At 35.8% G+C, this 13,926-nt stretch overlaps 3 protein-coding genes across 3 annotated transcripts; 2 read left to right on the top strand and 1 right to left on the bottom strand.

The window, feature by feature from the left end:
• Positions 1-4,512: 4,512 nt before the first annotated feature.
• On the top strand, positions 4,513-8,346 carry LOC112715929 (probable polygalacturonase). The gene is made up of 5 exons (XM_025767759.2): positions 4,513-5,207; positions 5,952-6,072; positions 6,478-6,652; positions 6,906-6,976; positions 7,088-8,346. The coding sequence occupies exons 1-5, from the start codon at positions 4,749-4,751 to the stop codon at positions 7,723-7,725; spliced, it is 1,464 nt and encodes a 487-aa protein (XP_025623544.1). The 5' UTR covers positions 4,513-4,748; the 3' UTR covers positions 7,726-8,346.
• Positions 8,347-10,220: 1,874 nt separating this feature from the next.
• Positions 10,221-11,169, top strand: LOC112715932 (germin-like protein subfamily 3 member 4). The gene has a single exon (XM_025767762.3). It carries the CDS (start codon positions 10,297-10,299, stop codon positions 10,999-11,001), a length of 705 nt encoding a protein of 234 aa, XP_025623547.1. The 5' UTR covers positions 10,221-10,296; the 3' UTR covers positions 11,002-11,169.
• A 106-nt stretch (positions 11,170-11,275) lies between these two features.
• On the bottom strand, positions 11,276-13,073 carry LOC112715933 (probable gamma-secretase subunit PEN-2). The gene is made up of 2 exons (XM_025767764.2): positions 12,644-13,073; positions 11,276-11,630 (listed from the first exon to the last, which is right to left on the bottom strand). The coding sequence occupies exons 1-2, from the start codon at positions 12,921-12,923 to the stop codon at positions 11,470-11,472; spliced, it is 441 nt and encodes a 146-aa protein (XP_025623549.1). The 5' UTR covers positions 12,924-13,073; the 3' UTR covers positions 11,276-11,469.
• Between the last annotated feature and the right edge of the window lie 853 nt (positions 13,074-13,926).

The raw sequence follows: 13,926 nt of genomic DNA, 5'->3' as shown, positions 1-13,926 counted from the left end.
GTAATCACAAACGGTCCTGTCCAACGAGATTTGAGTTTCCCAGGGAATAGTTTGAGTCTTGAGTTGAAGAGCAAGACCTTCTGTCCTGGTTCAAAGACTCTAGAAGCTAACTTTCTGTCATGCCACCACTTTGCCTTTTCCTTATAGATTTTTGTATTTTCAAATGCATCTAACCAAAATTCATCCAACTCATTCAGTTGGAGCAGCCGTTTCTCCCTTGCTGCTTTGGCATCAAGGTTGAGGAATCTAGTAGCCCAATAGGCTTTGTGTTCTACTTCTACTGGCAAATGATAGGACTTCCCATATACTAACTGATATGGTGAAGTCCCAATGGGGGTTTTGAAAGCTGTTCTATATGTCCACAGAGCATCATCAAGCTTTCTAGCCCAATCCTTTCTAGAGGCACTTACTGTCCTCTCTAGGATTCATTTTAGTTCTCTATTTGAGACTTCAACTTGCCCATTAGTTTGGGGATGATACGGTATTGCTACTTTATGGCAAACACCATATTGGCTTAAGACAGAATCTAGCTGTCTGTTGCAGAAATGAGTTTCTCCGTCACTGATTAGTGTCCTGGGGACACCAAACCTGCTGAAAATGTTCTTTTGGAGGAACTTCATCACTACTTTAGTGTCATTAGTGGGTGTTGCTATTGCTTCAACCCATTTAGACACATAATCTACTGCCATAAGGATGTAGATGTTTGAGTATGAGGCCGGGAATGGTCCCATGAAATCTATGCCCCATATGTCAAACAACTCAATCTCTAAGATTCCTTGCTGAGGCATTCTGTGACCATGAGGAAGATTGCCAGCCCTCTGGCAATTATCACAGTTATGGATAAACTCTCTAGAATTCTTAAAAGAGCATGCCAGTAAAAGCCACTTTGAAGTACTTTAGTGGCTGTCCACTCACCTCAAAAGTGTCCTCTAAAGTCAGAGCTATGGCAATGCCATAGAATTCTCCGTGCCTCTTCCTCAGACACAGCGTTGGATTATTCCATCCGAGCATCTCTTAAAGAGATATGGCTCATCCCATAGATAATATTTGGCATCATACATGAGTTTCCTGGCTTGCTGCCTGGAAAACTCTTTGGGAATAAACAGTATAGCCTTGTAGTTTGTAATGTCTGCAAACCAAGGTACTGTCCGGATGGCATAGAGTTGCTCATCTGGAAAAGATTTGGATATGTCAGTAGAGGGAGAAGAAGTTCCTGCTACTGGCTCAATCCAGGACAAGTGATCAGCTACCTGATTTTCTATCCCTTTTCTGTCTCTAATTTCTATATCAAACTCTTATAGGAGTAATACCTATCTTATAAGTCTAGGTTTAGAATCCTGTTTAGTGAGTAGATATTTTAGAGCATCATGGTCAGAATAAATAATGACATTAGATCCTACTAGGTAGGATCTGAACTTGTCAATGGCATAAACCACAGCAAGCAGCTCCTTTTCTGTAGTAGTGTAATTTTTCTGCACATCATTTAATACGCGACTAGCATAATAAATGACATGCAGAAGCTTGTCATGTCTCTGACCTAGGACTGCACTAATTGCATGATCACTTGCATCACACATTAGCTCAAATGGCAGGTCCCAGTTAGGTGCAGAGATAACAGGAGCGCTGACAAGCTTGGCCTTCAGAGTTTCAAAGGCGTGCAGGCATTCTTGGTTAAAGACAAATGGAACATCAGTGGCCAAGAGATTACATAGGGGTTTGGCAATTTTAGAAAAATCTTTTATGAATCGCCTGTAGAAGCCTGCATGTCCTAGGAAGCTTCTGATAGCCTTAACACTATTAAGTGGAGGCAAGCGTTCGATCACTTCCACCTTAAGCTTGATCCACTTCTATCCCTTTGTTTGAGATCCGATGCCCAAGAACAATGCCTTATGTTACCATGAAATGGCATTTCTCCTAGTTTAGAACTAGGTTTGTTTCTTGGCATCTTTTTAGGACCAGGGTTAGATGATCAAGACAGGAGTCAAAGGAATCTCCATAGACAGAGAAGTCATCCATGAATACTTCAAGGAATTTCTCTACCATATTAGAGAATATGGATAACATGCATCTCTGAAAGGTGGCAGGCGCATTGCACAGGCCAAATGACATTCTTCTATAGGCAAACACGCTAGATGGACATGTGAATGTTGTCTTCTCTTGATCATGTGGATCTACTGCTATTTGATTGTACCCGGAATATCCATCCCGGAAACAATAAAAAGCATGACTTGGTAGTCTTTCTAGAATTTGGTCAATGAAGGGTAAAGGAAAGTGATCTTTCCTGGTGGCATCATTGAGTTTTCTATAATCAATGCATATATGACCCCTTGTGACTGTCCTTTTTGGGATCAGTTCATTCTTTTCATTGTGAACCACTGTCGTTCTTCCCTTCTTAGGAACAACCTGGACAGGACTCACCCATGGGCTGTCAGAAATGGGATAAATAATCCCAGCCTCATATAGTTTAGTGACCTCCTTCTGCACTACTTCCTTCATGGCTGGATTCAATCGCCTCTGTGGTTGTACCACTGGTTTGGTATTATCCTCTAGCAGGATTTTATGCATGCATCGGGCAAGACTAATGCCTTTAAGGTCACTGATAGACCACCCAAGGGCGGTCCTATGTGTTTTAAGAATTCTTCCCCTTTCCTTACTAATTTTACAACCAAAATGTGCCACATGTTACTCTCTTATTGCAATTGGAATCAAACATTTCCCTCCAAAATTAAGGAATTCTCTCTTATTCCTTACTAATTTTACAACTAAAATGTACCACATGTTACTCTCTTATTGCAATTGGAATCAAATATTTTCCTCCAAAATTAAGGAATTCTCTCTTATTCCTTACTAATTTTACAACTAAAATGTACCACATGTCACTCTCTTATTGCAATTGGAATCAAATCTTTACCTCCATAAGGAATTCTCCCCCCTCTTCCTTACTAATTTTACGACCAAAATGTACCACATGTCACTCCCTCGTTGTAATTGAAATTAAATCTTTTTCTCCAAAATTAAAGAGTTCTCCTCTCCTCCATCTTCTTTTCTTTATCTCTTTCATTCATTCAACCACTCTATCTCTTATATATATCATTATCAATATCAATGACTAATTACTTATTTGACAATCAAAATGTGCAACATGACATTCTTTAATTGTTTTAAAATTAAAATTAAAATATACCTATATTATGTTTCATATATTACTATCTAATTTAATAACCAAATGTATCATATGACACTCTCTTATTAAAATTAAGAAAAATATTTTTTCCAAAATTAATAAATTTCCTCCCTAAATTATTTCATCTACCTTTCTCCATTTTTCTATTTCTCTCTATCATTTTCACTCTATATATATTTTATATTTTATATTAGTAATTTGACAAATCAAAATAAAATTTTTCTTCTAAAATTAACAAACTCTCACTCTCATTCTTCATCTTTATCTTTCTCTCTCTTTTCTTTCATTCTCTATTTTTTCTACCTTTCTGTTTTACAGAAAACAAAAGTAACAAAATGATATAATTTAAATAAAAAGTATTATTATTATATACATATTTTTTAAATTTTCATTGCTTATCTTTTTAATCTATATTTTCATTTCTCTTCTTTCAAATATTTATTATATATAATTTGGAAAGAATACTAATGTTATAATTAAAAGTTAGAATCAAAATTCAATTGTTTAAAAAAATTAATTTTGAGTTACTTTTATAACTAGCAGTATGATTTTTTTATGCTAATATCTAATTATATTTTTATATACATAGAGAAAAAATATTATTTTTAAATAGTAAGTATAAAAATTAATTATTTCTATTTGTGCAACAGACTTAACACCTAATTAAATATAAAAATATACACGTTAAATTATTTTAAAGTTTAAATAACAAATATTAAAATTAATTATTAATAAAAATTATACTTTTTATGTAAAAATAATAACTAAAAATCATATTATTTAATTTTTTTATCTACAGAGATATTGGTCATCTTAGCCGGAGATTGTTATTAGTTTACAACTTTTTTTTTGCAGAAGTAATTTAATTTTATAAATCTTTTATGTCATGCATAATTTATACTGTCAGAATAAAGTGGATCGTAATTTTAAAAAATTTATATTCTCGTAATGTTATTATGGGTAAAAATACTAGTTTGATCCAAAATTTTAATATTTAAATAAAATGGACAATTTTAAAACTTAATTTCAAACCTTAAGAACGATTTTGTATGAAAAAAATGTTGAAAACGAAAATTTTTTTTGGCATAGACCAAAATCATACTTAACCTTAAAATAAGGTATAAAATAATAAATAAAAATATTAAACATTAATCATTTTTATTAATATTAACTAATATTTTAGATAATACTTTATATTTATACTATTAAAATTTTAAAATTAAAATTTAAAATTTAGTCTATAATATTTAAAATTAATAAATATCGAACAAAAATAATAAATTTTATTCCTCGTATAACCTTGTTCTGAACAAAATGGTTGTCCAGTTGTACAAGGGAAAGAGTTAGAAGTTAGAACACCCCAGGAGACAAAGTCACAACCGTATGAGAAGTATTTTCTGTGAGTTTCCAAAGCCGGACCCACCCATCCACCCCACACTCCTTCCGTAGTAGATTCAAGAAACAAATTCTCTCAATTTTGGGCACCTCCCTCACATCAAAAGTCAAAACCATCAGCTATACACGCATCCCTTTCGCCACCACCACAACCCACTCCTCCGTCAATATGGAATCGGAGAAAACAAACTTTCAAAGCGTGACGATAGGATCATGTGCAAGACCCTCATGGTCCATCCTCTTTCTCCTCTTTACCCTCATCACCATCTTCTCCATTCAGCTCTCCACCACCACTCCCTACCTCTTTCCTCCCAACTGGGCCCTCATTCGCCCGCAACGATCCGTCCCTTCCTCCTCCGCATCGGATCCGATCACATGCTCCGGTTTCTTCAGGGCGCTTCCAAAGAGGAAGCTCGTCATGTCCATCAAGGACTTCGGCGGCGTCGGCGACGGCAAAACATCCAATACCGAAGCCTTCAGGAGAGCCATTCGCTACATGCAGCGCTTTCAACACCGTGGTGGGTCCCAGCTTAATATCCCTAACGGAACTTGGCTCACCGCTCCCTTCAATCTCACCTCTGATTTCACCCTTTTCTTGAACCAAGGTGCTCTTCTTTTGGCCTCTCAGGTCAGGTGTCCCCACTTTTTCGATCTTCACGTTCTTTTCTTTGTTTTTTATCAACTTTGATTTCGTCTCTGTTTTTTATTTTTACTGTTAATCTTGCTATATATGCCCATTTCTGAATTAAAGTTGCAGTTATGTTTATCGTAATAGTATTTTACGTGAAATGGCTCTTGCTACGGGAGATCCTGAAAAGTAAATTTATTTAATTTCAGTGTATAAAGTATTAAATAGCTACGTCTTCTATTTTTATTTTTGTTTATTACTACTGTATTTAACTACACTAGATGAACCTAACCCAAATATTTGGTGTTTTTCTACTGTCTATGTGCGAATTTATCAAAACCAGCTCAGGGATCTGCATGTGATTTCGGTTTCTGTCCCTTTTCATTTAATGTGGGCCTAAAAAGTTACTCATAAAAAAACGAATGTTCTTGATCTTTGAGTCACTCTTTTTTTTTAAAAAAAAATTATAAGAAAATCATATGCTTTTCGGTTTTTCTTGGAGCTTTCTGCGGGATTTAGCTTTTTGAATAGTTTGTTCTTTCACTACATATGGTTAGGATCAACAATCACATGGAACCGTCCAAATAATAATGCTTCTGTACCTTGATTCTTGGTGGGTCTTTTTTGTTCATTTATTCTGTCCTTAGGCTTTTAGCTTTGTGTTAATTAATTAATTAATTAATTAATTGTGCCAATTGCTGAAAGTACTGCTAGTTGTTCAATGTTAAAATTTTCAATTGCCAGGACGTAAAAGAATGGCCTATAATTGAGCCGTTGCCATCTTATGGAAGAGGAAGAGAGAGGTTAGGAGGAAGACATATTAGCCTTATACATGGAAATGGCATCAAGAATGTTATCATCACAGGTAAAACTTGTGAACCTATTTTCCTTTTTTACTTTCAATTACTTTTCTTAACAACAAATTAAGTAGGAAAAAGTAGTTTTTTTTTCTTTCTTTTTATGGGGGGTTATTTAAATAGTTTTAAATAAAGGGTCCCGTGATTGGTGCTAGTGGCCAAGAGCACGGACACCGTAATGTGTGGGACAGGACCTATGTATTGCAGAAAAAGCAGGTTTGATTTTGAAGACCAAATGTCGAAAGGGGGTTAGTTAATAGGTATATTCATGTCCTTTTTTAAAAAAGTCAGAAAATGCTTGAATTCCCGAAACAATAAATTGAAGGTTAAACTGGTGAATCATTTATTTTGGTAACCCCACAATTTTTTTTGTTTTTATAGACATGTAAATATTTACGTTTTGTTTTATGTAGGAGATAATGGGACAGTTGATGGTCAAGGGAAGATGTGGTGGGAACTTTGGTGGAACAGAACATTGGAGCACACAAGAGGCCACCTCCTTGAACTAATTAACTCCGATAATGTTCTCATATCAAACCTCACCTTTCGAAATTCTCCTTTTTGGACCATTCATCCTGTTTACTGCAGGTACCATCCTTTTTGGCTATTTGTCTCTTCTGCTATAGTGTGTTCTAAGTTCTAATGTATTTTTAGTTGAATTCACCAATGTTTCAATTCAACTGATTGGGGATCTTCTGCATTGTGCACAATTGGAGTTGTAGCAAGTTCAATTTGAGTGCATCAATTTAAAACTAAAATTAATTGTGGCCTCCTTGTATTTGGCTTTTGGACAACAAACACTTAGGAAAGTGATTTAACTGACAAGATTGCTTTGTTTCAGAAATGTTGTGATCAAAGGGATGACAATCTTGGCTCCTCTTAATGCCCCAAATACCGATGGCATAGACCCAGGTTTGTCCATTTTTTCCCAATCCATTTCCTTTGTAATGCACGAAATCGAGGACAAAATGTTCAGTATAAATCAAGCAATAGTCTAGTGAGTTTTCCTTCCTGATGATACAGACTCAAGCACCAACGTATGCATAGAAGATAACTACATAGAAAGTGGAGATGATCTAGTAGCCATCAAGAGTGGTTGGGATCAATATGGAATCACCATGGCGCATCCTAGCACAAATATCATAGTGAGGAGAGTCTCAGGCACAACCCCAACTTGTTCCGGAGTTGGAATAGGCAGTGAGATGTCCGGAGGAATTTCGAATATCACAATTGAGGATCTACATGTGTGGGATTCTGCAGCTGGTGTTCGGGTGAAATCCGATAAGGGTAGAGGTGGCTATATATCCAATGTTAGCATAAGCAACATAAAAATGGAAAGAGTGAAGATACCAATTAGGTTCAGTAGAGGTTCAAATGATCACCCGGATGATGGGTGGGATCCAAATGCTGTTCCAATATTTAAGGACATCTCTATAAGCAACATTGTGAGTGTGAATTCGACCAAAGCACCGGTTTTAGAAGGTATAGAGGGGTCATCATTTGAAGGCTTATGCTTCAAGAATATCACACTGCATGGAATTGCCGCATCCACAAAATGGCATTGTGAATATGTATCTGGTTTTGCCACTAAGGTGTTTCCTGTTCCATGCCCCGATTTAAAGAACACTAGCAGTGATTCATCATGGTGTTCACCTTCTTGACAATGGGTAAAAACCCAACGGTTTTACACAAATTACTTGAAGAAGTACGAGACTACAAATGAGCCTTGCTAATGCAGAAACCAGAATCTTGGTGGATAAGTAAAAATGAGCTAAATTGAATTGGGATTTTGAATGAAGCTTAATTTAATCTGACATCTTCCTTCCATGGGTGGCATGGGCACAAGATCTGATCGGTGTTTTTTGAGATTGGAACGTGCAGGGTACCAATTTTTATTGGTATGTGACCCCTTTTTAGCCATGGTTGGTGGCTGTTGAACGTGGAGTTAGGCTTTGGGGTGTGACCGATGAAATGAGTTTTCTGCTAGTGCTGTTTTTTTTTTTTTATAATTGTTTATTACTCTTGTACAGGCTGTTTTTTCATTGGAAAGAGTTCCCACGGTTGACTACACTGAATGTGTGAAATTTTTGGATCATGGAAAATCATTTTTTAAATAGAAAAAGGTATACTCATGAGAAATTTTAATAATGGAGATGGAACATGGCTTTATGTTTCATGTGTTGGGATTAGATCAGATGACATGTACTAGCACTACTTTGTAAGGGAGAAACAATACTGCTATCTTTCCAATTTTTAAATATGGTTATTGAGTTTCTCTTCTATATTTATTTTTATGAAATTAAAAATGAGGAACTTTTATATTCTTTATTATTATTTATTTATTGGGAAATATTTGGCTCATTTTTGTTATTTGAAGGAAATTGGTGTATAATGCTATGTTAGTAGAAGGGTTAGTATTTTTTCTTGATGGAGTTAATTCTTTTTCAAATTGTTATTAAACAAATAAAACGATCAGATTTACTGATGAGAGAGGATGAGAATGAAATCTAAGGGTCTGATTCTTCATATCTATATATTATAAAATTTTAAATAAAATTCAAATACACAAATTGTACATTCTCAAATTCAAGTACATAAATTTAAAGGCTTTTATATCTTTCACATCTTGGTTAAACTGGGGTGAGCACGACCCGAAGACCCGGCCCGGTCCCGAATACTTTAGAGGCTAATTTGGTGTGATTCCATCGGGTCTAGGGTCGGGTAAGAGTCTCAAAAATAGACCCGGTCATTATTTCGGGTTGGGTCCGGACCATAGCTCGGGTCACCCGAAATCGGTCCGGTGGCCCAGTCACCATACACAATAAATATTTTGTATTATTAGTGATGGATGATGGCTATTATTATGTGGAATTTAAGTATTGTAAATCTTAATATTTTGTGTTATTAGTCATTATATATAAGACTATAAGTTAATGTTTTATATTTAAAATGCATAAGACTTTAGACTAATGTATAATATTGTGTTATTTGTATTGATTTAAATATTTGGTGTTATTAGACAATATTAGTATTGATTATGGTTATGCTTTAATTTTAGAGAAGAGTTGGTTCTTGTTATATTTTTCTAAGTGAATTTTACCATGTCAAATAATGGTTAGAGTCTTGGAAATTTGGATATTTTTACATGCTAACTTACAAGAAGGTATCAAGGTAATATAATGTTAACAGTCCGGTTTTCACCCGAATTTCACCCGGTATAGTTGTGGCCCGAAAAGGTATAGGTTTCATCGGGTCTAGGATCGGGTTCGGATCTCAAAAATGGGCCCGGTACATATTTCAAGTCGGGTCTGAACCAAATCAAACCCGGTTTCACCCGACCCATATTAAATACTATTTTCTCTTTATACCACACCCCTCTTAAACACATCATATTCTAATAATATTGTAAAATACTATTTTCTCTTCAATATCAAAATAAAGAAATTGGAAATATTGCCCTTCTTTTAAGTTATACTTTTGATTTGTTACTAACCTCTTTTAAAGAAAGAGATTTGTGTTTGTGTCATGTTTATTAGGAAACTTCTGTCATTTTTTATACAATACAGGAGTGTGGAGTATTAAATAATATAACTAACAATCTTATTTTCATTAAAGTTGATCTATATTTTTACAAATGGATAAATGTACATAATATCGTGTAACTGTATAATTTAATGTTTTTTAGGTATGTGATTATCGTAACAACAATTTTGGCAATGATAATATAGAGCCAAAACCGGTTCTTACAGAAGATGATGGCAAGTTGGCAACACAGGTAGGAATAGTGGGGTAGGTATAAAGAGTGATGGTGAAAACGTATTAGGGTTGGGCTTAATAAAACACAGAGAAGGGCTTAACAAAATTGACACATTATCTGATTCAAACTTTACCATTTGAAAATAAGCACATACTCAAGCCCATCAGTGTCCCTAATTCCCTAGATAGCTACTTTTCGGTGCATCATCAAACAAGCACTTCTACTATACCCAATAGAGTGGATGGTTTTTCTTTCAATCCAAGCAAATGCACCTTCACACAATCATATTAATACCAAAGCCAGCAGTGAACTCCAAGAATGTGATAACTTGTATTTCTTGCAACCCCAAAACTCTTTGTTAAAGAATCTAACATCTTCATGTACATATATAATTTGGAACACCACCATTATTTACTAGTGGAGAAAAACTACAGCAGGAAAATATTGACTTATTAGTGGAGAATTAAATCAAAACATGAGTATGAATTTATGTTCTTCCTTTTTCTTCATGTTCTTCATTGCGACCCCTTTTACCTGCATCATCCATGTTTGCTCAGCAGATTGTGATAATCTACAAGATACATGCCCGACATCTTTGCCAGAAAAGGAAACCATATTCATCAATGGCCTACCCTGCAAGAGTAAAGACAACAACACTGCTCAGGATTTCAAGACCGCAGAACTGACAAGGGCTGGTCCTAGAGACAATTTCTTCGGCTCCTCAATGAACATAGTTAGTGCTTCCAAGTTCCCCGGCCTTAACACGCTTGGCATCTCGATTAGTAGAATTGACATTGAAGTGGACGGGATGGTAAACCTCCACAATCATCCAAGAGCCACCGAGATGATCTATGTCAACCAAGGGGTGCTGGCAGCAGCATTTCTTGATACGCAAAACCAGTTTTTCCAAAAGTCTCTGAGAGCAGGCGATGTGTTTGTGATCCCTAAAGGATTGTTCCACTTCTTTCTGAATCGCGGTTCAGCTGCGGCAGTTATCTTCTCTGTTTTCAATAGCCAGAATCCAGGGTTGGGCTCCCTCAGTGCTTCTACACCTTCTGAGACCACATTGGAGTCGGTAGAGAACCTAAAGCGGAAACTCATAACCTCATTTTCTGACTTAGAACTTCATCATGGCATTACTGATTTGGCCTCACAAATACTAGAGATCATATACAGTTAGCCATTGAATGAATGTTACATCATGAACCATGAATTTTTCACAAAACAGTTCAATTTCTTGCACTCTAGTCATTTATATTGATGGTTTGATATGCTTGTTGTGGTCTTGTGTGCATTATGAGCTCACATTTGTATTCCATCATTAAAGTAAGAGACCTTTACAAAGAAACTGTTACATGTCAAAGCAAGATTTGAATGGAATGACATATTAAGTCTAGAAATTAATTACAAGCTGTGCATAATATATAGGCGATTAGGAAAGCATGAACATTCTCTTCCAAAACATTGCTTTTACTTCACCAAAAATAACATTGCTTTTATGTATCATATTTGGCTTCAATAATAAATCCACAACATGGAAACCCTAAATCAATGTCTCAGTAAGTATAGATCCAAGTAACTAGATACAGGCATCAACATATTTTCTTCATTCGTGATTAAAGGCCTAGAGGTGCCACACACAACACAACTAGCTCCAGGCTGTTAAACCTAACCTATCAGCAAGATTGTACATAACCAATTGATCCCAGACCGGCCCAAAGAGGCGTTCCCCTCCAAGCGAAAATGTTAGAGCCCAGGTACAGAGAAGCGCCGAGAATACTGTGAACCCAACTGCTGATCCTACAATATCTGCATAAGGATATCTGATAAATTAAAACAACTACAAAAAGAAACATGGCGACAAAATTTAATGAAAAAATTACAAAAAACGGTTGAAATAGATTCAACAATCCAGTCATAATAAAGCAAAACTCAGACCTACTTCCAGATATGAAGCTATGAGAGCTTTCTAAATCCAATCCATTTATTATGGACAGCACTAAGTCACTACTTTATAATTATCAATTTCAGATATAAATTTGAAGCAAATATACATCGTTCTTCCCCTACAACGAGAATTTGTTAGGCACTCTAGTCACTACACAAGGAATACTGTCATGCTTATGAGAACATTGATGCCAGACTTGTTAGAAGGGTGAAGGATGATGCAAAATGAATTTTAGTGTGTACTCTGGTTGGTACAACGTTCACCCCAGATTCGGGAATGAATGTCAAGCACTTATATTGCATTTTTACATCCCAAGATCATCAATATTCCTTCAGATACATAGTTTACTGCTCTTATGACCTCCCATATCATATTGCAGACTTACAAAAGAAAAAAAAGGTGGCTCACCAAAGAACGATTTCTTGTCAAGTAGTTTGCTATCTGCAACCAACCAAATCATGATATACCAACAGGCAAAGATAACCAATGGAGATAGTAAAAGGACCATTACATGAGGGATTATCCGCAAAATGTACATAGTTTCAACAGAATCAAGTTGGTCGCAAGCACCCTGCATATGCAATTTTTTTCCCTGATTTGCATTTGCATCTATCATTGCTTTCAAATTTCCAACATGTCAGAACATTGAATATTTTCCTACTTTTCTTTTTCGAAAAGCTATGTATTTAGCAACAGGTAAGTGGAGGAACCCAAGATGCCAAGACACTTTCGGCTAAGTGATTAGGAAACACTATCTCACTAACTAGTACGAACAAATCGCAAGTGGATGAAAGAGCATACAAAAGATCAAAACAGTTCATGAGCAATAACAATTTCAACACAGAGAGAGAGAGAGAGAGAGAGAGAGACGAACAGGGGCGAATGCGAGGGAAGGAGCGAGAGTGCCGAAGGACGGGCCAGAAGTAGAAGCAGTTAACGGCCCAAAGAAGAGGAAGAAGTGCGAACCCGAACTTGTAGAACCGCCGCGCGTAGCTCACTGATTCTTCCTCCGACAGCCCCAGAGGTCCGTCGATTGTTGGCCAAATTCCCCCCGTACTCCGAATCGGGCTAAGGTTAGGGTTAGGATTGGGGCTGCTGTTACCCTGCAACTGCACCTGCACCTGCATCTGTGACTGCGACTGCGGTGCTTCCATCTCCACCGTGATAACTCACCTACGCTCCCTCCAGCCAATTCTTTCTATTCGTGTTCTGATTCAGCCTTCAACGTGTTCATCTTAAAGTTAGATCAATGAAAAAAAAAACTACCATTTCTACCCAAGGTTGCGAAAACTGGACCGGTCAATAAACTGGTGAGGTTACTGGTTTAATAGTTTACTAGTTTGACCGGGATTCAATCGGAATTTAACCGATTTAATTAAATATTAAATAAAATTATTAAAAAATTTAAAATAATCTTAGATATATAAATTCAATGATCTCTAACTTAATAAAATTTAATATTTCACATAATAAATTATCCATTACTTAATATTAGAAGTTCACAAACAACTTCAAATATCAAAGTTTATAAGTAAATAAAAAATAAAATGTACATAATGACAAACCCATAATGTTCTACATTCAAAAGATACAATTACTAGCAAGTTTTCAACTAATCAAAGGTGCAACTCATCAAAAATCATAATTATCATTAAGTGTTCCAACATCTCCATCATAAACAGGTAATCATAATTATCATTCTATATATCCCCCCTCCATTGTAAGTATTCAAGCAGAAAATACATGTATATTGAGCCTTGTTATTTTTGTCATACTTCACTGTAAAATACTGCCAAGCTGGATCAGATTTATCTCTGGATGAACCAGTTTGAGAATCTTGTGGATGTGGGTTACTTTGTAATTGTTCCATCTATAACAATCAGAAAACCAAAGACCAGAAAAAAACTTCAGAAAACCATGAAAATAATCAAAATATTCATCATGAAGCAACAAACAGAAGCAGCAAAACATATTCAAAATCAATAACAGCAATGATGAAAATAATGAAACAGCAAACAGAAGCAGGTAACAAAAGCAGCAATGCAAAACAGAAGCAGGTAACAGAAGCAGCAATGCAAAACAGAAGCAGCAATTCAAAACAGAAGCAGCTAACAGAAGCAGCAATGCAATATTCATCATGATTCATGAAGCAGCTAG

Source organism: Arachis hypogaea, chromosome 10, assembly GCF_003086295.3.
Source record: "Arachis hypogaea cultivar Tifrunner chromosome 10, arahy.Tifrunner.gnm2.J5K5, whole genome shotgun sequence".
Lineage (NCBI taxonomy): Eukaryota > Viridiplantae > Streptophyta > Magnoliopsida > Fabales > Fabaceae > Arachis > Arachis hypogaea.
The sequence above is the reverse complement of the archived record's forward strand: the minus strand, read 5'-3'. Positions and strand labels throughout refer to the sequence as shown.